The sequence below is a fragment of the Rhinoraja longicauda genome, chromosome 24 (assembly GCF_053455715.1).
Source record: "Rhinoraja longicauda isolate Sanriku21f chromosome 24, sRhiLon1.1, whole genome shotgun sequence".
NCBI classification, from domain to species: Eukaryota; Metazoa; Chordata; class Chondrichthyes; order Rajiformes; family Arhynchobatidae; genus Rhinoraja; species Rhinoraja longicauda.
Window position 1 is genome coordinate 13,289,689 of NC_135976.1, and position 24,464 is coordinate 13,314,152.

The 24,464-nt window shown below is 43.2% G+C and overlaps 1 protein-coding gene across 1 annotated transcript in view; it reads left to right on the forward strand.

The window, feature by feature from the left end:
* The window catches only part of tnnt2a (troponin T type 2a (cardiac)), a 33,786-nt gene extending 13,554 nt beyond the window's left edge, over positions 1-20,232 (forward strand). Inside the window, exons 5-13 of the mRNA XM_078420954.1 lie at positions 6,996-7,014; positions 12,337-12,397; positions 13,193-13,309; positions 14,914-14,991; positions 15,079-15,192; positions 16,339-16,451; positions 18,946-19,036; positions 19,582-19,622; positions 20,184-20,232. Of these exons, the coding sequence (XP_078277080.1) occupies positions 6,996-7,014; positions 12,337-12,397; positions 13,193-13,309; positions 14,914-14,991; positions 15,079-15,192; positions 16,339-16,451; positions 18,946-19,036; positions 19,582-19,622; positions 20,184-20,232 (683 nt within the window). The remainder of the gene's footprint in view (positions 1-6,995; positions 7,015-12,336; positions 12,398-13,192; positions 13,310-14,913; positions 14,992-15,078; positions 15,193-16,338; positions 16,452-18,945; positions 19,037-19,581; positions 19,623-20,183) is intronic.
* The last annotated feature ends 4,232 nt before the right edge of the window (positions 20,233-24,464 follow it).

The window sequence follows — 24,464 nt, forward strand, 5'->3', positions numbered from 1 at the left end:
TATCACTCTATTGGAAATAAAATCAAAGTCCTCAGTTGAAGTAACAACAGCTAGCGAAAATGAATCACCAGCATAAATGTACACAGTTGTTGTCATCTCCTTTATTAGTCCAATTATGAGCAATTATTTGAGGTGGGAGTGCTGCACAACAATGACTCAACGACTAGCATACAGTGTGTAGGAACTGCTGGTTTACACCAAAGATAGACACAAAATGCCTGAGTGACTTAATGGGACAGGCAGCATCTCTGGAGAAAAGGAATAGGTGAAGTATTGGGTCGGAACCCTTCTTCAGACTGAAACGTCACCTATTCCTTTTCTCCGGAGATGCTGCCTGACCTAGCTCACAATAATGCTCAAACTGTGGGCACAAAGCAATGAGAGGAAGGATGTCATGCAATTCCAATATCTCCAATCCATCTGCAGCTAGTTTCACTAACTAATCTATGACAAAACAATTATACAAAACACTATCATTGCAATAAGAGTTAATGTGGAATGTACCAAATTAGCTACACATTTGTCTTGCATTCCGTCAGTCAATGAAAGGCAAGTCGTAACACTGCTACAGACAACCTTTCTTCCAAGAAACCAATTTAACATCACACATTGAAATCATTAAATTTACATGATGTAACTGCATGAACCTATTTAACTGACATGTTCTTTGCTCACTCAAGGTCAATGAGTCTGCTTTATTTATGCATTATAAATGTCGAAAGCTATCTCCAAATACTTTTATCCACTGTATCTCTAAACTAAATTAAACTAAACACCTTAGAACGACTGAAGTTATCAATATCAAGAGGTTAATGTTAATTAGAAGTAAAGACACAGGAACAGCAGAAATGGAATCTTGAACAAAACAGACAACATTTCAGGTCAGAACCTTTTCAGACTGGAGAAGGGTCTGAAGAAGGGTCCTGACCCGAATGTCACCTGTCCATTCCGTCCACTGTTGCAGCCTGACCTGTTGATTTCCTCCAGCACTTGGTGTTTTAAATAGAAATAGCATCAGTCAGATTATGAAAAGAAGAACTGCATCCATGTTGGTGAGTCAGGCTCTAAATGAATTGTCAAAAGTATGTAAAGAAACCAGTGAAGATGTAGTGAGACAGCAACGTGGAATAGATGTCCTGTGTAATAATTGGTTTAGAAATAACAAAGAGCAGAGCGCAGCAAATATTTCACATTTATAAATGAACATTACAGATGCTAAACCTTCCCTTTCACCTCCACCCTTCACATCTTCCAGGGATCCAAAAAATCCTTCAAAAGGATGTGGCATTTCACTCGTGCTACTTCCAAATTAGTGCACTGTGTTCTGAACTCACGTTATCTCATTCACACTGCGGCAGACTGCACTATCAGTTTGCAGAATACCTCCAGATGGTCACAAGGGTGAACTGGAATTTCCACTTACCTGTCACACCATCCCACTCACACTCTGAACTCTTGTCCTTTGCATCCTTCAATGTTCCAATGAGGAAGGCACGGCATAATCTTGAGGAACTGCTCCTCATCTTACAATTTAGCATGAAAAAACCCTTCTGAACGCAGATTGCACTCAACAGTCCCAAAAGCTTCCCCATTTCAGTCTTGTACCCCACATTTCCAAAATTAATCTTATTTCTTTCTCCCCTTCTGATATTTTCAGATCACATTTTTCTTCTATTTATACCACCTCCAGACTACCTTAACCATCCCAGAGACACGAGGAACTGCAGATGCTAGTTTACAAAAAAAAGACAAAGTACTGGAGTTCCTCAACAGGTCAGCAGGTCAAACAGCATCTCTGGAGAACATGGATAGCTGACATTTGGGGTCGAGACTCTTCTTCAAACTCAAGTAGGATCTTAACCCGAATCGTCACCTATCCATGTTCTCCAGAGATATTACCTGACTCATGCATTTTTCACTGCGTTTCCAATTGTCTACCCTATTTATGCCTCTCATAACGTTAGAAACTTTCATTAGGTCAGCCCCTGACCCTCCAAAGAAATCAATCCAACTTTGCCCAACCTCTCCTTGCAGCTAATACCCTCTAATACAGACAGCATCCTGGTAAACCTCTTCTGCAACCTCTCCAAAGCCTCCACATCTTCCTGAAGTGTGCAGTTCTAGTCATCACGTGACACTCGAAGATGCTGCCAGAAGTTTTGTAATGCTGCAACATGACTTCCTGATTATTATACTCAATGACCCAATCGATGAAGGCAAGCACACTGCATGCCATTATTAATCATCCTATCTACTCACGTTGCTACTTTCAGGGAGGCTTGGACTTGGACTCCGAGTTCCCTCGGCACATCAATGCTGCTAATGGTCTTGCCATTAGCTGTATACTCTCCGTTTACCTTCGGCCTTCCAAACGGCAGCACCTCACACTTCCTCGGATTAAACTCCACCAGCCACCTGTCCACCCATTTCTGGAACGGATCTGTGTCCTGCTTTATATAAGAAAATAACTGCAGATGCTGGTACAAATCGATTTATTCACAAAATGCTGGAGTAACTCAGCAGGTCAGGCAGCATCTCGGGAGAAAAGGAATGGGTGACGTTTCGGGTCGAGACCCTTCTTCAGACACCTTCTTCAGGACACCCTTCTGTGTCCTGCTTTATCCTTTGACATTCTTCTTCACTGTCTGCAACTCCACCACTTTGTGTCATTGCTAACTTACCAACCAGTCCATCTACATTTTTGTCCGAAACATATATATCACAAACAGCAAAGTTATGGTACAGATCCCTGTGGAACACCATGGGTCACAGATCACCAGCCAGAATGACACCCTTCCACTACTATCCAATGCCTTTCATGTGCAAGCCATTCTGAATCCAAACTTCCAAATCACCATAGGTTTCATGCATCTTAATCTTCTGGAGCAGCATACCTCAAGTGATCTTGTTAAATGCCTTACTGAAGTCTATGTTGACGACATCCATCATCCTACCCTCAATCCATCAACTTTGTTACCCCCAAATAAAGATCAATCAAGTTTGTTGGGTATAATCTGCCCTGCATGAACCTTAGACACAAAAAGCTGGAGTACACAAAAAGCTGGAGTAAAACAGCGGGTTAGACAGCATCCCTGGAGAAAAGGAATGGGTGGCGTTTCGGGTTGAGACCCTACGTCTGGAGAGGAGTCTCGACCCGAAGCATCACCTATTCCGTTTCTCCAGAGGTGCTGTCTGACCTACTGTGGAATTCTCTGCCTCGGAAGACAGTGGAGGCCAATTCTCTGGATGCTTTCAAGAGAGAGCTAGATAGAGCTCTTAAAGATAGTGGAGTCAGGGGGTATGGGGAGAAAGCAGGAACGGGGTACTGATTGTGAATGATCAGCCATGATCACATTGAATGGCGGTACTGGCTCGAAGGGCCAAATGGCCTATTGCTGCACGTATTGTCTATTGTCTGTTACACCAGCCTTTTGTGTCTATCTGTAGTATTTCATGTTTACCACGTCGTTTAGACGGCACTGAATTACAAGAAAGACTCCACTCTCTGGTGGTGAGTTTACACTGTACACACCCCCCAGCATCAGGTTAGTCAATGCATGACTACAGTAAGTCAGACATCATGCTGCCTCTTTCATCAATAGTAGAACAATACGATTTATCCATTCTGGTCAAGCTGGACCTACATTTGCTGATTTCGGACCTGTAAAGAGTTTTGCTAAACATCATGGAGACTTTCAGTCACCAGAAATGCATTGTCACTTTAACCCTTAACATAAACTGAAGTATTAGGCTACAATTCCACGCCTGACTCCAAAGACGTACAGGTATGTAGGTTAATTGGCTGGGTAAATGTAAAAATTGTCCCTAGTGGGTGTAGGATAGTGTTAATGTACGGGGATCACTGGGCGGGACGGACTTGGTGGGCCGAAAAGGCCTGTTTCCGGCTGTATATATATGATATGATATGATATGAAAGAAACTCAACGGGTCAGACAGCATCTCTGGAGAAAAGGAATAGGTGATGTTTCGGGTCGAGACCCTTCTTCAGACCTATGCCAACTGACCATGAACCTATGCCAACTGTCCCTGTATAGTCCATTCTCTTTCAAAGGCAAATAGACCTACATCTATGGATCCTCTACAATAGCTTTCGTACTATTAATATTTCTTTCACTTCACTTTCAATTTTGTAGGAGTTATTGACAAGGCTTTTATCATTTGAAAAACATTATGGATCGTTTTCTTTTCTTTATCAATTCAAGGCTATCTATTTCCACCCATTGAAAGCCAGTGAGAAGGAGCACCAAAAGGAACAATGAACTCATATAAATGAACTCATATAAATGAAGTTTCATATAAATGAAACTGGGAGTTTTTCATTAACATGAATTTAAGTTTCGAAACTTGAAGCAATTCTGATATGAAGTTATTACAAATTTAACTTTTTAATGGAATGACATTTAATTTGAAAAATTACTGATGATGATTTCAGATGATTGCATCAAATAATTTATCATTTTAAATCCTAGAGGATAAAGCTAATGAAGATGCTCAAGGTATGAAATCCATAAATAGTCATATTTTTTCCTTAATAATTAGTTGTTCTGATCTCCTCAGATTTTCCATATTCTGGAATTGTCTACATGGTTCGCAAGCTACAAATAGAAAATAATGCTTAATAGAATTAATCATGATTTTTTTTTAAAGACTCATAGCCTGCACTATTTATCCATCTGTCCTCACCTTTGGTCCAATTGTTCTTGAGGCCTTTCTATCAAGGCCTTCTCCCAAAGTGAAATGCCCCTTCAAATGGCAACTGGAGATAGATCCCAGGAATCGACTTCCTGATCCTTCTGATGGTTGTTTGGTATTTTGGTGCTGGTTTTATACGTCTGTGATGTTTAGAGACATTTCAAAGCAATTCACAAAAGGAGTCAAATAAGTAAGAGGAAAAAAGATGAATGCATGATTAAGACATAAGGAGAGGTGGACAGGTTAGGTTTGGGGTAGCAGATTGGTGCAGTGGTAGAGTTGCTGCCTTACAGCCCAGAAACCTGGGTTTGATCCTAACTACGGAGTTAGTACAGAGCATGTACATTCTCTCTGCAATCACGTGGGTTTTCTGTGGGTGCTCCTGTTTCCAGGTATGTTTGTTAATTCGCTTCAGTAAAAATTGTAAATTATCACTAGTGTGTAGGATAGTACTAGTGTACGGGGTTGATCACTGGTTGACACGGACTCAGTGGGCCGAAGGGCCTGTTTCCCCGCTGCATCTCAAAAGTCTAAAGTCCAATTTCCCTGGAGCGAAGGAGGCTGAGAGGTGACATGATGAAATCATACAAAATTTGGAGAGGCATGGATTGATGGCTAGTGTTTGCTTCCCATTTTAAGAGTGTCTAAAAGTAGAGGGCATTGTTTAAGGTCAGAGGGAGGAGGTTTAAAGGGGATCTGAATGGCACCATTTTCAGACAAAGAATTATTGATATTTTTCAGTCCTTTTACATGGGAATTCGAGACACCTTGTCTGCAATAAAATACATTTTCTTTTGAGTTGGTTAACAACAGGAAGGGATTCTATGTGGAAACAAGGAACCACAGATGCTGGTTTACAAAAGAAAGACATAAAGTGCTGGAGTAAAGGGTCTGTCCCACTTAGGCGATTTTAAGGCGACTGCCGGTGACTAGGCTGTCGCTGACAGTTCGCCGGGGTGTCGCGGGCATGATCGTGAGGAGTCTTCCAAGAATCGTAGTGGATCTCAGCGCGTCACTGAGAAATCAACCGGAGTGAAATTTCTCGGCGACAGCTGGCTTGTCGCCAGGTATCGTTGCTTATTGCAGGCGCTGTCGCATGCTGTCCCCAGGTTTGCTCTAGGTTCTCTTAGATGCATTTAGAAGCACATAATATTAAAATAAGTAAAGTCATTTCAAGATACCATAAAAATACTTGTGTTTAAACAATTTAATTACCGTCAGGACATTTGACAGGTAGATTGGAGGCGACAGTTTGACGGTCAGGTAAGCGTGGGAATTTTCGCGATGTTTATGGCCATCAGTGATTACATTTAAAGTAGGCTCCCATCCCAGATATGCAACCCAGAAACCAGATAAGCATCTCTCGTATATTTTCAAAGAATGTCCACACACCTTTCACAAAAATCCATTTAACCATTTTTAAAATTACATTTCTTAATACGGCTATTAGTAAACTGGAAGTCAATCCAGTTTATGCCTTGTTACTGTGAAGCTTGGTTTTCATGTAACCCGGGCAAGATGTTACATTTCAAAACTCTCAAGTACTTACCGACATGCCAGTGATTTCAGCGAAAATTAGGACGCCGGAGAAGCATTGACAGCATGGGAATTTTGCGATGTTTCCGAAGACGGTATAATCTCGACCTGACTCGGCATTGTCGTGGTCATTGTCGTTGGGTAAAAGAAAATGTTGCCGATCTGCTACGACTTTGACAGTCGCCGGCAGTCGCCTAAAATATCGCCTAAGTGGGACAGGCCTTTAACTCAGCAGGTCAGGCAGCATCCCTGGAGGACACGGATAAGTGTTTCAGATTGGGACCCAGCTTCAGAGACTTTACATTTGGTTCAGTTGAATAGACTGCATGTTAATAAAATATGGGTAGGCTATACAATTCAAAGCTTGAATGGTTGCACCTATGGAGTTGATATTTATAATTAACCTTAAGAGTTGTCCATATTGGTTGATTTCTATGATATTTAAAGCCCAGTGCTTAAAGTGATCAAATAAGCATCTTAATAAAACTCAAATTGCAAATTTTCTCACATTTCACTGTACCTTAATTGGCACATGTGACAATAGATTGATCTTGAAATCTTGAAATCTTGAAATCTTAAAATAATATTAGCTTCACAGATTAGCCTGAGTGAATAAATCCAGAGGTTAAGACTTATCTATTTAATTAATTTATCAAATTTCTCTCAGTGCTAAACAATGAGTATTATTTACTTGGAAATCATTAACTAAAAGACGTCTCACTTTCTCCTTGCCTTCCATAACAAAGAAGAAAAGCCCAAGCCAAAGTAAGTACTGCTCGAATGATTAATGTCTGTAATTATTTTGGTTGATTTTCTTATTAAGTTCTTTCGAAATATATATGAAGCTCAGTGAATAAAATGTGAGTGATAGTTGTGTCCTTTATCACAGCAAATACGATCGGAGCATTCTACCCTGAAGCAGAGACTCTGCTTGATGTAAACGTTTGAGTTTGAGTTCAGTTTATTGTCACGTGTACCCACGTACACTGAAAAGCTTTTGTTCCGTGCTAACCAGCCAATGCATGATTACAATCGAGCCATTCACAGTGTACAGTGTACAGTGTACAGTGTACAGTGTACAGTGTACAGTGTACAGTGTACAGTGTCCGAGCCATATGACAAAGGGAATAATATGAATGACATTTAGTGTAAGATAAGGCCAGTAAAGTCTGATCAAAGATCGTCCAAAGGTCTCCAATGAGGTAGATAGTAATTTAGGACTGCTCTCTAGTTGTTGGCAGGGTGGTTCAGTTGCCTGATAAAGTCCCTGAATTTGGTGTGCATTTTCACACTTCTATATCTTTTGCCTGATGGGAGAGGGGAGAAGAGGTATTGACCGGGGTGTGACTCATCCTTGATTATGCTGCTGGCCTTGCCGAGGCAGTGTGAGGTGCAAATGGAGACAGTGGAAGGGAGGTTGGTCCGTGTGACGGTCTGGGCTGCGTCCAGAATTCTTTGCAATTTCTTGTGGTCAATAGACAATAGGCAATAGACAATAGGTGCAGGAGTAGGCCATTCAGCCCTTCGAGCCAGCACCGCCATTCAATGCGATCATGGCTGATCACTCTCAATCAGTACCCCGTTCCTGCCTTCTCCCCATACCCCCTCACTCCGCTATCCTTAAGAGCTCTATCCAGCTCTCTCTTGAAAGCATCCAACGAACTGGCCTCCACTGCCTTCTGAGGCAGAGAATTCCACACCTTCACCACTCTCTGACTGAAAAAGTTCTTCCTCATCTCCGTTCTAAATGGCCTACCCCTTATTCTTAAACTGTGGCCCCTTGTTCTGGACTCCCCCAACATTGGGAACATGTTTCCTGCCTCTAATGTGTCCAATCCCCTAATTATCTTATATGTTTCAATAAGATCCCCCCTCATCCTTCTAAATTCCAGTGTTGGATGGAACTGATCCCAAACCATGCTGTGATGCATCCCGATAAAATGTTTTCTGTGGAAGTTGATGGGAGTTGTCAGGGACAATGTTCCCAACATTCCTGTTCTGAGCAGAGCAGGTTTTTCTGACAGCTCTGCCAACAATGCCATTTTAAAAGAATATCTAATAACTAACCCCGTGCACTTTATGAGTCCTTGCTATGCGCTATTTAACTGCAGAATGTCTCTATTTAACGATCGACACCACAGTACTTCCCATATGGGTTCAAAGTACAGATTAGGTTCTATTTCCATTGCCAGAGTTGTAATTTGGATCAGAGATTATGAAAACTGTTAAATGGGAATGTGTAACATCATGGGTCAAATGCCTGTGAATATTCCTCGCCATAGTTACTATTAGATCATTGACTTCTCAATGACTCCCCGAATCCAGTGGTAGCATTTCAAAATTCTTATTCGGGCACCATGTTTACATCTGAGTGAAACATGGATGCAAAGAACAAATAAACTATTGAAGATAGACACAAAATGCTGGAGTAACTCAGCAGAAGATTCAAGATTCAAGATTCAAGATTCAAGATAGCTTTATTTGTCATCCAAAAAAACGAAATTCAGTCACCCACAGTCCAACAATAAAAGCATTAAAATAGGCAGATTACACAATAAAGCATTAAAATAGGCAAATTACACAATCCCAAAAACACACAAAAAAAGAAACATCCATCACAGTGAGTCTCCTCCAGTCCTCTCCTCACTGTGATGGAAGGCCACAATGTCTTTTCCCTTCCCCTGCCGTCTTCTCCCGCGGTCAGGTTGTTGTGGTTGCAGGCCGCGCCGAACGGTTCGCAGCGGGCCGAACCAAGCCCCGCGATCCGGGGCGGGCGAACACGCTGCCACTGTTGCTGCACGTCGGGGCGGTCGTGGCTCCCGACATTGAAGCCCCCGCCCAACAGTGAAAAATCCCGCGGCCTATTTTACGCCGCGCCGGACGGTGAAATGTCCGCGACCCAAGCCCCGCGATCCGGGGCGGGCGAACACGCTGCCGCTGCCGAAGCTCTCGATGTCAGCATCCACGCGGCCCGAGCCTAAGGCGAGTCGCAGCCGCTCCCGCAGCCTCCGAAGACGGCCGGCTCCGCTGATGGTAAGTCCGATCCGCAGCCTCTGCGAACCAGAGCCCTGGAGGCCGCCAGCTCCAGGAGTTGGGCCGATGGTAGGCCGCAGCAGGAACGGAGACCTGCAAATAAAGGTCCACCACCGATTTTTCGGCAACTGGTGGTCCGGCACTTCCTTTAATCAGGACAAAATTACAAGAGCGAGTTTGAAATCAGCCACGGAGTCCTCGAAAATGTGGGGCCTAGGCCAGATAAGGAGGCCGATCTCGTTGGGACTTCCACTGCCGATCGACGGATCAAATTTGGCCCCTGTGGCAGGAGCTCTGGAACTGCGGCCCGGTCAGAGCCGGTGGATCCGTTCCCTTAGCCTCCGCGGGTGGGAATCTCACCACCCCAGCGACCAAGGCGGACCCTTCTGGGACCGTTGGACTCCTCCCGGAGTCCCGCGTCCAGCGGCAGGGCAGCAGGCCCGCCCGCCCGCCCCACCGCATTTTCAGCAGAGTCGGCAACTCTCGAGTCGGCGGGGGTCGGCCCGGTACTCCTGCCGGGAAGGTGGTGCATTAGCGTCGCCAATCCGACCTTCATCGGGAGTTCCGAGGGCAACTCGCTAACCGGCGCCCGGGCTGCCCGAGCAAGAAATGCACGTTTTGCTGTAAAATTAATTTACATTTAACATTTGTTTTCTTTAAGTTGCTAGCGGTTCATGGAGCTTTAGAGACACGGGAGGGGCATAATTAGTGGGTCGGATGTTGTATCATTATTTTTCACCGGGTGGCGCCACCAGCTGCCTCGTCAACAGTCTGTCTGTCCTTCCTTCTGTTTTTATTATTTTAAGTCTGTGTTGAAAGTATGTTTTAGTGTTCCTTGGTTTGTTTTATGTGGGGGGGTGGGGGGGGGATGGGGGATGGAGGAAACTCTTTTTCAATCTCTTACCTCGACGGAGATGCGATTTTTCTCCGTACCGTATCTCCGTCCCCACTGGGGCCTAACATCGAGGAGATGGCGGCGCTTCCTGCCGCGGGCGCAGCGCAGACTTTCACATTGCGGAGCTTGCGATCCTTTGCCGAGGATCGACTGTGGAGAGGTCCAACCACAGGGCCTGTGGACTTTAACATCGTGAAGCCCGCGGTCTCTGGTAAGAAGAGGCCGACTCGGGAGCTCCATGCCGTGGAGTGAGTTTCAACCATCCCGACGGGAGTTTCGATCATCCCGACGCGAGGGCTTGGACAGTCGGCAGCGGCGACTGCGGTTGGTTCAACAAAGAGGAAGATGGGTGAACAAAGCGGAAGATGTTTGAACTTTATTGCCTTCCATCACAGTGAGAAATGTGGAGTCCGCTGTGGTGGATGTTTATGTTAAATTTTATTTTATGTGGCTGTGTGTCTTGTTGCTTTTCACTTAGTATGACTGTATGGTAACTCCAATGTCACTGTACCTTAATATGGTACATGTGACAATAAATTGAATCTTGAAATCTTATTACTTGACCTGTGTTGGGCTGGCAAAACAGATTATACAGCAAGGCTCAGGAACCAAGGGTGCCAGAAAATCAGTTGTGCACCTGCACTAGTTAGTTCTCCCATGCATCAGATAGTACCTCCTCTGTTGTTCTATTGGGTGGTGGCACTATTCAAAATCCAGCAGGGTGTTTGCTACGACTGAAACTTTCCCATATGTGGGAGTTGTTTGTTCATTGGAACTGGTTTCAACTAAACTGAATTAGCCCAGCAGCATCGTTGAGACTGAGATTTATTGCAATCTCATTTTGGCAACAAACCATTCACAGTTCTCCCTTAATCCAATTTATAATTATCCCTCAGTCACAGATGGAAATGGAAAATATCCGTGCCAGCTTCCTCCTTTTCGTGTTCCCATTTAGATCAGGCCATTTTACCTGCTAAATTGGAGACAGGTCACCTGTAGTTTCTGGATAGAAGGAACTGCAGATACTGGTTTACAAAAAAAAGACACACAGTGTTGGAGTAACTCAACGGGTCAGGCAGCATCTCTGAAGAACATTGATAGGTGACGTTTTGGATGGGGCCCTTTCTTCAATCTGAGGAAGGGCCCTGACTCGAAATGTCACCTATCCATGTTCTACAGAAATGCTGCCTGACTTGCTCAGTTACTCCAGCACTGTGTCTTCTTTGATTTGTTATTTCTGGTACACAAAAAAATCAAATCAATGTTGATATCAAGGTTTGCTATGTTTATGATGTGTTCATTGGATGTCAGCGTCACTGGAAAGCCCTCATTTCTTGTCCCGGCCTAATGGCCCCTAAACAAATGGTTTGGAAGACATTTCAAGGGATGGCAGTGAGTTACAGTGAGGGTGATACAGTGGAACAGCGGTTGAGTTGCTGCCTCACAATGCCAGAGACCTGGGTTTGATCCTGACTACAGGTCCTGTCTCTATGGAGTTTGAATGTTCTACCTGTGACTGCGTAGGCTTTCTCCAGATGCTCCTGGTTCCTCCCACACTCCAAAGACGTACAGGTTTGTAGGTTAATTGGCTTTGGTTAAAAAATTTAAATTGGTCCTAGTGTGTAGGATAGTGCTAGTGAAGTGGGGGGATCGCTGGTCGGCAGGTTCAGTGGGCCGAAGGGCCTGTTTCCACACTGTATCTCTAATGTCTAAAGTCTAAAGAGTCATGTACACTGCAGTAACTACTGCACTCCAAGTTACATATAGCCAGACTGGCAAAGGGTAATATATTTAATTCCCTAAATGTTATACATGTCACAAAATACACCTAGATCACAGAGATCCAAGACATTTATTCTGGAATTAATTAATTAGTTTAAGTATCATGGTAAGATTGTAACATGTCTGGATTATTGGACCAGACCCTTTACATTCCCTGCCCATTAACAAATCCAAGATGGTGCCATACCCAGGGCTGGTGAGGTCAATTGCAATGATGACCTATACAAGTGATTTAAAATGCAAGGAGAATATCTTGAGTAATATGTTTGAAGCAGAGCAAATATTTCATCTATTCTAAATGTGACATCCTTAACAGTACATTTTAGTGAGCAACAAATGTGATGCAACTTAGTTTGATTTTTTATTTTATTTTGTAGAGTCTTTTTGCCCAACCTTATACCACCCAAAATTCCAGATGGAGAAAGAGTCGACTTTGATGTAAGCATCTAAACAACCGGTTACCTTCATTGTTTTTTTTGTTTTTGTTTAATCATTCTGCATTATTTCTTGCCACTTATTCCACAGTCTGTCCTTCACTGGTGTACTACTTGATGATTTTCACTGCTCTTTATGTGGGAACACACTTCCTGATTTCACCAAATTTCATCTGGCTTCAGTTCTAATTTCAAGTTTACTCCAAACTTGAACTTAAACCACTTTCTAACTTTACTATATTTCCCGCACCAGCAGAAATAGTTGCTGTGTCCATTATATCAGACATTTGGATATATTTGAATCACAGGCATGTTGGATGCAAAGCATTTTGTTGTTTTTCCATGGTCCCTTAGAGAATTTCCTGCAGAGAGTGTTAGCCTTGAAAATGTGGTGCTCGGAGCTCAATGTAAGTTCATAATTTCATAAGTTAGAGGAGCTGAATTAGGCTATTCATTTCTTCAAGTCTACTCTGCCATTCAATCATGGCTAATCTATCTTCCCCTCTTAAACCAATTCTCCTGCCGTCTCCCCATAACCCTTGACATCCTTCCTAATCAAGAATCTGTCAATCTTCGCCTTAAAAATACCCAATGACTTGGCCTCCACAGCCGTCTGCGGCAATTGATTCCACAGATTCGCCACCTGATATATCAATGGCTGAGAGGAAATGCCTCAAAAATTGATCTTCAATCTTACCTTTACCCCTGGGTAAATCACAGATCAATGAGCTCTTGCTTTTAAAGATTTGCGAGGTTATTAAACGTGGTAGAGCTCACGTGCACGGTTTCCATTTTGCAGGACATCCATCGGAAACGTATGGAGAAGGACCTCCTGGAACTGCAGACATTAATTGAAGGTCACTTTGTGAACAGAAAGAAGGACGAAGAGGAAATTGTTGCTTTGAAGGAAAGAATTGTGAGTTTTTTTCACTGTTTTCAGGGGTTGATTCTGGAAAGACATCCCGAGGCAGTTCTGGAATCTGCCACCTGGCCATTTGTCACCTCCTGCTCTCTTAAGGTTTCTAGAGATACAAGCAATTGGTGCTACTACCAACACCAGGGCAGGATTGTCTGGTTAGGAGGAGTTTGGTTCTTCCCGTTCCTCTTTAGGAACGATGCAGCCCAAAAGAAGCAGTTTTAAGTTTCAATGTTCCCAATCACGAGGCTGTATGTAGCCCATTGAGCTCCAACATGTTCCAAACCCTTTGTCTTCATCCAAACTATCAGTGACCTATGACCTGTGCCATTGCTGGGTAACTCTGCCAACGGCGTCTTTATGGAATTTGTAACCCTTAAGATCATAAGATCATAAGACAGAGCAGCAGAATTAGGCCATTTAGCCCATCAATAATGGCTGATCCATCTTCCCCTCTCAACCCCATTCTCCAGCTTTCTCTCTGTTAAATAGTTATCGTGGAATATGACTTCGATTTCAAGTCTTGCATTTTATGCTTGTCGGTGTTATCTTATAGGACCACCGACCACCAATGAGTTGGTCCCTCATTGTTTAAGGATCTAAATGATTGAAACGAGTGTGAGATCATTGAGCCTTTCACAGCCACTCCCTACAGACTCGGGGCAATTTACAGAGGCAGCATTATGGCACAGTAGCACCGCTGCCTCACAGCGCCGTAGACAAGGGTTTGATCCTGACCTCGTGTGCTGTCTGTGTGGAGTTTGCATGTTCTTCCTGTGACCGCATGGGTTTCCTTCAGAAACCGCTCCGGTTTCCGCCCACATCCCAAAGACGTGTGGGCTTGTAGTCTAATTGGCCTCTTTAAAATTGCCCCTCGTGTGCAGGGAGTGGATGAGAAAGTGGGATAACAGAAGTGGTGTGAAGGGGTGATTGATGGTTGGTGTACACTCAGTGGGCCGTACAGTCCATTTCCATGCTGTATCTCTAAGCTAAGTTAAGCTTTTACATTCATCTACAAAATTCATCTAGAAATCCATGCAGGCAGAGTGTATGTGCTGGAATTTAGAAGGATGAGAGGATGAGAGGGGATCTTATCAAAACATATAAGATTATTAAGGGGTTGGACACATTAGAGGTAGGAAACATGTTCCCAATGTTGTGGGAGTCCAGAACCAGGGGCCACAGTTCAAGAATAAGGAGTAGGCCATTTAGAACGGAGATGAGGAAAAACTTTTTCAGTCAAAGTTGTAAATCTGTGGAATTCTCTGCCTCAGAAGGCAGTGGAGGCCAATTCTCTGAATGCTTTCAAGAGAGAGCTAGATAGAGCTCTTAGGGATAGTGGAGTCAGTGGGTATGGGGAGAAGGCAGGAACGGGGTACTGATTGAGAATGATCAGCCATGATCTCATTGAATGGTGGTGCTGCCTCGTAGGGCCGAATGGCCTACTCCTACACCTATTGTCTATTGTCTATTGTCTATTGTCTATTGATTTTCCAGAACTTTAACAAAGTTTGTACCTCTAACATTTTTCAAACGGTTCTTCCTCTCCAGAGAGATACATTACCATTCTTTTCTGATTAAATTTACATGAATTTTCAATGCAGGAAAAGCGTAGATCGGAGAGAGCTGAGCAGCATAGGATTCAAGCTGAGAGAGAGAAGGAACGGCAGTCACGGATTACCGTAAGTAATGATCCGGCAGATATCTTTTCTTGCACTTTAAAATAAATGCAAAAACAGACTGACAGCTGTCCATTTATGTTACAAAAGGAGGAACGAGCAAGGAAAGAAGAGGAAGAATCGAGAAAGAGAGCAGAGGAAGAAGCAAAGAAGAAGAAAAATTTGTCGAACATATCCTTGCACTTTGGAGGCTACATGCAGAAGGTAACCATGAATTCAGTGATATTATTTGGATATGTTCTCGGCCCAGTGTTATGAACATTGCGTTCTCCAATTTTAAGTAACGTTCCACCCCAACCAACCTCGGTGCACCCACCCATTTCTCCCACCATCTCCCAACCCCTCACTCAGACACCCTACTCTGTACACTCCTCCCATCCCGAGTCTCCCATCTCTTTTCTCCCCAATGTCCCATGCTATCCATTTCCTTCCCTCCAGATTTACATTTCACTCCTCCCCTTCTCTTCTTTTTGTCTCCTTTTCACGTCCAGCCTTTGTCACTTGCTCCACCCATCTATGAATCAAAAATCTTCCTCACCTGTACTCACCTATCACTTGATTTTGTCCCCCCCCCCCTCAACCTTCCACCTCTCTTTTCCAGTTTTCTCCTCACTACTCCCATCAGTCTGAAGAATGGTCCTGACCCAAAACACTGCCTGCCCATTTTCTTCACAGGAGCTACCAGACCCGCTGAATTCCCCCGCTTCTTCGTGTCTTGTTCATTAGTTGGACTACAGTTTCAAAAATGTCTTATTTCTGTTATTCCTAACTCAGTCCAGACAAAATCAGATGGAATCATTTATCATTTTGAAACATATCTACACTTTTCATTGCTCATCATAACAGTTAATGTTGGATAATACTTATCTGTGTCAGAATAATGGTACACTTGAGCAAAATAGTTAGAGACCTGAGACCTGAGACCTGAGTTCGATCCTGACCTCGGGTAATGTTTAGTGTGGAGATTGCTCGTTCTCCCTGTGACAGTGTGGGTTTACCCTGGTTGCTCCTGTTTCCTCCCACATCCCAAACATGTGCGGGTTTATATTGGACTCTGTAAATTGCCCCTAGTGTGTAGGGAGTGTTTGTTAAAGTGGGAGCGCAGTGAACTGGAGTACATGGGTGATTGATGGTCAGCATGAACTTGATGGGCTGAAGAGCCTGTTTCCATGCTGTATCTTTTTAAACATTAAGTTATGTTGCAAACGATTTGGTTCCCTTTCAACCATCATCACCCCCCATAAAAAAAACCCCCACTTAGATTCAATTACTCTGCTGATTTCTCCAATGTGATGGAACCATGCAATGAATTATGGAGTGTTGTAATGCTAACAACTTTAATTCCATCAGACTGACAGCCGTAGAGGTGGGAAGAAGCAAACTGAGAGGGAAAAGAAAAAGAAGACCCTGTCAGAAAGACGCAAACATCTGAACACCAATGGTCTGACTGAGAATGAACTGAAGTGAGGATTAACTTGCTTGTTGTTCATCATTTACCTGCTGGTATTTTTTGCCCCTTCTCCTGACAGTGTCTCCAAGAGATGAGGAAACCTATTCAGTGTTGTTCAGTATTGTTCTTATGTTAACCCACCAACAGAAATGCTTCAGGTGCAGTAGTACAGCGGGGCAGCACAGTGGCACAGTGGTCGAGGTGCTGCCTTATGACGCCAGAGACCCCCGTTCGATCCTGACTACGGGCGCTGTCTGTACGGAGTTTGTACGTACTCCCCGTGACCTCGTGTGTTTCCTCCTGGTACTCCAGTATCGTTCCACATTCTGAGGACGTGCAGGTTTGTAGGTTAATTGGCCTCTGTAAATTGTCCCTAGTGTGTGGGATAGAAATAGTGTACAGGGTGATCACTGGTTGGCAAGGACTCGGAGAGCCTGGGGGCCTGTTTCCACGCTGTATCTCTAAACTAAACTACAAAAAGGTAAGAAGGGATGGATCATTACAAAATTCTTGATCCCTAATTACTGAGATAAGCTGGTGAACTCAGTTCTGGAAAGCACGGGCATGGATCACTAAATAACTGGACTCAAAGTAATTTACAACCCAATTCTTTAGTTAAAGACTCAGACGCTGAATTTCTGTGAGGATTCAATTCTCCTATTGCAACTATAAAGGCAGACTGACAAAGTCCTTGGTTACTAATAGCATCTTTTAGTTTTAGGTCAGCATTTTGGATTTAGTTTTTTTCAGATTTGAATTTTTAGTAGGTGGCCCTTCAGCCCACCAAGTCCACCCTGACAATCAATCGCCTGTTCACACTAGAAGTGAAACAGCATGGAAACAGGTCCTTCAGCCCAACTTGCCCATACCGACCACCATGTCCCATCTACACTAGTCCCACCTGACTGTGGTCGGCCCATATCCCTCTAAACCCATCCTATCCATGTACCTGTCTAAATGTTACTTAAACATTGTGATCGTACCTGCCTCAACTACCTCCGCCGGAAACTCAATCCATACACCCGCCATCCTTTGTGTGAAAAATGGTTACCCCTCAAATTCTTATTAAATCTTTCCCCCCCTCACCTTAAACCTATGTCCTCTGGTTGTCAATTGCCCTAGTCTAGGAAGAGACTCTGTGCATTTACCAGATCTATTCCACTAGTTTCGTGTCATCTCATTTTTTCATCGACTCTTTACAAATTAAGGTCAATTTTTACAGAGGACACTTACAATAGACAATAGACAATAGGTGCAGGAGTAGGCTATTTCGAGCCAGCACCACCATTCAATGGCTGATCATTCTCAATCAGTACCCCGTTTCTGCCTTCTCCCCATACCCCCTGACTCCGCTATCCTTAAGAGCTCTATCTAGCACTCTCTTGAATGCATTCAGAGAATTGGTCTCCACTGCCTTCTGAGGCAGAGAATTCCACAGATTTACAACTCTCTGACTGAAAATGTTTTTCCCCATCTCTGTTCCCTTATTCTTAAACTGTGGCCCCTGGTTCTGGACTCCCCCAACATTGGGAACATGTTTCCTGCCTCTAACGTGTCCAACCCCTTAATAATCTTATAAGTTTCGATAAGATCCCCTCTCATCCTTCTAAATTCCAGTGTATACAAGTCTAGTCGCTCCAGTCTTTTAACATACGACAGTCCCGCCATTCCGGGAATTAACCTAGTAAACCTATGCTGCACGCCCTCAATAGCAAGAATATCCTTCCTCAAATTTGGAGACCAAAACCGCACACAGTACTCCAGGTGCGGTCTCACCAGGGTCCTGTACAACTGCAGAAGGACCTCTTTGCTCCTATACTCAACTCCTCTTGTTATGAAGGCCAACATTCCATTGGCATTCTTCACTGCCTGCTGTACCTGTATGATTCCTTTCAGTGACTGATGCACTAGGACACCCAGATCTCGTTGTACGTTCCCTTTTCCAAACTTGACACCATTCAGATAATAATCTGCCTTCCTATTCTTACCACTAAAGTGGATAACCTCACACCTATCCACATTAAACTGCATCTGTCCACTCACACAACCTGTCCAAGTCACCCTGCAACCTCATAGCATCTTCCTCACAGTTCACACTACCACCCAGCTTTGTATCATCTCCAAATTTACCTATAAACCCGTACGTTTTTGGGATATATATGGAGGAAACCCGAGCACTTGGAGGAAACCCATGTGGTCACAGGGAGAGAAACATGCAAACTCCACACAGACAGCACCCGAGGTGAGGATTGAACTGGGGTCTCTGGCGCTGTGAGGCAGCGGCTCTACCAGTTGTGCCATTATGCTGCTTTCTTACTGACAACGTGCCCAGTGCCCCAGCAGAATTAGAATGGATGTCCAAAATTCTTAACTTTGGAACCCATAACGACGTCTGTATATTTTTGAATTTGGGTGACTTTTAACGTACAAGTATTTTCAAAAACAATGTTGCTAAGTTTCAGATCCATATTGCGAGTAACTGGGCCAACATTTTCTTACCCAAACAGGGAGAAGAGCAAAGAGCTGTGGAACTGGATGCACCAACTCGAAGCGGAAAAATTTGACCTAATGCAAAATATGAAACAGCAGAAATATGAAGTATGTAGAAATATGAATTCACAAGTTCATAAATTCATAAGATATAGGAGCAGAATTAGGCCATTCGGCCCATCAAGTCTACTCCGCCTTTTTATCGTGGATGATCTATCTTTCCTTCTCAACCCCATTCTCCTACCTTCTTCCCATAACCCCTGGCACCCATACTAATCAAGAATCTGTCAGTCTTGGCCTTTAAAATACCCAATGAATTGGTGTCCACAGCTGTCTGTGGCAATGAATTCCACAGATTCACCATCTGTGTTGTTAGGAAAGGAACACTATTGTGAACAGAGGATGACCAGTATTACATTTAAGAGGCGTTTGGATAGAAACTTAAACAAGGCATATGGTCCTAAATTGGACAAATGGAATTAGCGTAGATGGACAAAATATACTGGATATGGTGGGAGAAAAATCCTATTTTTGTGCAGTACATTTCTCTGACTATGATTTATTTTATTAAGTTGATCTTAACACCATCCAGTTACCACATCCAATCAAAGTTTCTTGCATGCTGTAAATGTTCTTTTCTTACTGTTTTTCAGATTAACCTACTGCGAAATCGAGTCAATGATCACCAGAAAGTGTAAGTATCTAAAACTCCCTTGGCCTTGTTACTTCATTGAAGGAATTAGCCCAATCAAATGCAGCTTTTCAGCCTACGAATGGCTATTATTTGACTTTTATATGCTACGAGCTGCCTCGTATGCCAATTGACTGAAGCATTTATACGATTGACAAAACATTTTCTTCATAATAATAGCAATTGATTCATAGTCATTACAATGTCTAAGGTGACACAATCGGAGTGTTTGTGCACAGTCAGAGATATTGTTTTTAAATGGTATTTTAAATTGAGACCCTGGCTGCTCTATCGGGTGGACATTAACTATCCCAAGTGACCATTTCCAAGTTGAGAGCTGGTTCGTTCTGAACCTTTTCATACCTCTAGTTCCCTCCCCCCTGACTCTCAGTCTGAAGAACGGTTTCGACCCAAAACATCACCTATTCCTTTTCTCCAGGGATGCTGCCTGACCTGCTGAGTTACTTTAGCATTTTGTGTCTATCTACAGTGGAAAAGCTTTGTTTTGCATGCTCTTCGATAAAGCCAATGCAGCAATAATTAATAACTTTTTCCCCACCTTAGTTCTAAGGGTCTCCATGGCAAGGGGAAGGTTTCTGGCCGATGGAAGTAAGCAAAGAATCGGGGCGTCGTGGATTGTTGAACTGAGGACAACCCGTTCCATTTGTCTGTCAAACCATCTTGTCATCTCAGATTCTACAGCAATATCATGAGTTAACACGAATCACACATTTCTCACGCCTCTCTTCTTTAAAAACCACTCTGTGGTCTTTTGTAGTTATCATACATCTATATACTAAAACTCTCGTTTGTTATCTTGTTTGTGACTGAACTTCAGCCAAAACGGTACACGATAGCGCGACAATTTTAGGCCCACCTTACTCACCATTGTCACTTTAGTGATAATGCAAGTAGTTTTATTGAAATCGGTGTTATATTTTTAAAGTTATTCACATTTTAAAGTTTAAAAGGAGGGGAGGGGGAGGGGAGGAGGGAGGGGAAAGGGGGGAGTGGGGGAGAAGGGAGGGGGGGTTGAGGAGAGAGGGGAGGGGGGAAGGACAGGGTGCTGCACCAATGCAGGATAGGTTTGGACCCAACGGGTCCACTTGGTCTAGTAGACTATAAATCTGTACAGAACAGGTACAGGCCCTTCAGCCCACAATGCCTGTGCTGACCACGATGCCAATATATACTAAATCTCCCTCAGCACATAGACTATGTACCTCTATTCCCCACCAATTCATGTGTTTGTCTACCTGCCCCTTAAATGGTATGAGTGTATCTACTTCCATCACTTACCCTGGCAGTGCATTCGAGGCATGTACCCCTCTCTGTAACCCCCGCACATCCCCTTTAAATGTTGCCTCTCTCACCTCAAAGCTGTGCCCCCTGGTCTTTGACATTTCCACCCTGGGAATAAAGATTCTGACTGTCCACCTTTCAATGTCTTCATGTCTTTAACAATAAAAACTTTTATTCAGGCAATATTTCCTGGATAACAGCTAAGAGCATTTTGCAAGTTTGTTGTTTCTTTGTTGTGAATATAATCAGGTGGGAATCTTTTTTTTTAAACTTTCTGATGCAGAAAATGCATAGTAGACCACAGTTGTACTTAATCGCTGCTGATGGGGAAACTATTCCAGAGTACGTTGCTGTGCTCTGTGCTGTGAGGAGAGTAAAGTTATTGACTGCAGATGACAATCTCTGATCAATTTGCAAAGAATATTTTCCAGAGATAGTGGTTCTACAGAAAAGCATAATAATTAAGTAAAGCTTGAAATAATTCAACTGATGATGACGCCTGAATTCAGTGGACGTAGTGGTATGGTATGGTACCATTTTGGTACCGAGGTACAATGAAATTCATTTTTGCGTACAGTTCAGTAGAAGTATCACTGTGATACCCGACAGTGGAAATTCAATGATTCAATTCAATCATTCAATAATCATTCAATGATACTTCATTGTCACATGTACCTAAGTACAGTAAAATGCTTTGTTTTGCACACAACCTGGTAAAATAATATAGCAGACCCCACCCAGGCAGTACACAAGTGCCTCCACTTTTTGGCACCGACAAAGTTTCAAAAGTTCACCGATCAGTCCTATCGACTGCCTGCTTCCGCACGTGGCAAGTCTTCTGCATTGCAAGAAAATATTCCAAAGATACACACAAATGTCAAATAAATAATAGTGTCTTAGCTTATTGACACCAACCTATGCCACCTTTTGAACAAAGAATCTCTGCTTCAATAAGGCTGAATTGAATATTGACAAAAATAAAAACGATCTTATGAGGAATCTTTATTTCTGATATGTGTCATAACATCTAACTATAATGCACTTTTTCAGTAAGTGAAATTAAAAGAAGCTGATATCCAACTGTTGAATTGTGGATTTGATTTGACTTCTTGTACAATAAGTCTTCTGTACTTCCTGCAGGTGGTTAGAGAGTATTTTTCATTTTATCAGTGATGTTAAGATTGAATACTGCAGCTTCATATAACATTTTTCTTAATCACCTGTAATGAAAAATCAAAACGGAAGAAGCTACTGTAAACCTGAAAAATAAACAGAAGATACCACAAATACTCAACTGGTCAGCTCTTTTAGTGGAGAAACACGGTTTGCATTTGGATTGATGATCTTTTGTTGAAACTGGGTACAATGGTTCAATGGTACATTATTGTCACATTTACCAAGATACAGTGAAATTCATTTTTACATACAGTTCAGCTGAAGTATTACTATACATAAGCACATCTTAGATACAGTACAACTGCATAGAAATAGTACACTGGGACTATATAAGAGTCACTAGATTTGGCGCCATTTTCAAGTCCCAGTTGTAGCAGGTGCATAGTTTCTTAGCCTGACCACGAAGGCCCGTTGACCGGGTGGTGTTGCAGGGTCGGCCTGGCCAAGTGTAGCCGTTAGTGTTCTCCTCCGCTGCTCCACCGCTCCATGGTGCTGCAGGTCACGTCCAGTCCATGAGTACAGCCTCTTGGAGCGGCACCAAATCGAGCCGAGCCTCAGGCTGCTGCAGGGCCTCCAGTGGCCCACTCCACCGTCAGAGTGCGCTGCACTGCCTCCCACAGCCGGTCTGTTTCCCAGCCCTCTGTTCCAACTCCAACTCCCTCCTCCCAGGTTCCACGGTGGATGAGCCAGGCCTGATACCCAGCCAGAGCCAGAGTTCAGACTGAAGAAGGGTCCCAAACCAAAAAGTCACCTATCCATGTTCTCCACAGATGCTGCCTGACCTGCTGAGTTACTCCAGCATTTTGTGTCTTGATTATGCCATAGGTTGTCATTTTGATACAACTAGAATACGCAGAGTCTCGGAGCAATCCTACCCTCCACCCCTTGCCCATTCTCTCTGTAAAACTATTCCTTCTTGTATACGCATCTACTCCTCCCCGATTCTACCGGACACAAGAGGCAATTTACAATGACCTGTTAAACCTACGTCTTTGTGATGTGGAAAGAAACTTCCAGAGGAAAGCCTCGCCACCAAAGGAAAAACGTGCAAACTCCACATTACCAGCAATAGAGACCAGATTAAACGCAGGCCACTGAGGCAGTAAAATAGCAGCTCCGTGCCATTGTAATATTTAATATTTTTATTATATTTAACTGGAATGCATGTTATTAGCCAGATCTTAAATTATTCCCCAAATCGTTGGTTAATCCATGCCTTGTGGTGTCACAGAGCCACTGTTGTCTGATTGCATTGCTTTCAATATAAACCTTTGTGCAAACAACACAATGAAATTCTCAGATATATAATTATAGGTTCTATCATATTTTGTATTATTTAAATTAATCATTTTGTTCCCTGCTTTCCCAAGTCACTTGAATTTAATTACAAATTGTGTGAAGAAATGACCATATTCTTTATTGAGTGAAACATGATGATGTTATCAAGCAGGCATTCATACCGGTGACACAAATAATGTCAACATACTTAACTGTAAGGAATGGTAACCAAACAGAGCAGTAAAATCTGTAAACACCGTACTGAAACAGAGGAAACTGTGGCTTTGCTTATTATCTCAGTGAACCCAACAATGGGACTAAAGAAGGGTCCCCACCCAAAATGTCATCTGTTTAGTCCCTCCACAGATGCAGTCTGACCCGCTGAGTTCCTCCAACACTTTTTTGTTTTGGTCAAGATTTCAGCATCTGCAGTTCCTTGTGCCTCCTCCAATGGCTTGACTATTAATCAGAACGGTGGAGTGGCCAAACAAACCCTATCAGGTTAGACACAAAGTGCTGGAATAGCTCTACGGGTCAAGCAGTATCTCTGGAGAAAAAGGATGGGTAACGCTTTGGGTCGGGACCCTTCTTCAGACCTTTTCAGACCCATCCTTTTTCTCCAGAGATACTGCCTGACCTGTTGAGTTACTCCAGCACTTTGTGTCTTTATTTGGTGTAATCAAGCATCTGCAGTTCCTTGTTTCTACAAGCCTATCAGGTTCATCAATCTCAGGGCAAACTAGACAATGGGAAGTAGATCTTGGCCTTGCTCACGTTCTCACGAGTGAATGCTCTTCCTCATTCAGCTCCAGTGAGAAGAACCCCCTGAAATTGTATTACTACCGTGCTGACAGCATCCCACTCCCCATCAGAACTACCCCTTCCTTCGACTCTTTTAAGTCCAGGCTCAAAACCTACTTCCATTCCCTAGCGTTTGAGGCCCTCTGAGGGGGCGCTGTAAACTGTTTATGTCTGTGTCGTTAGGTTTGTGTGCTATTGTATGTTCTTTTTGAGTACCTGCACTGATGTACAGCACTTTGGTCAACGTGAGTTGTGTTTAAATATACTATACAAATAAAATTGACTTGA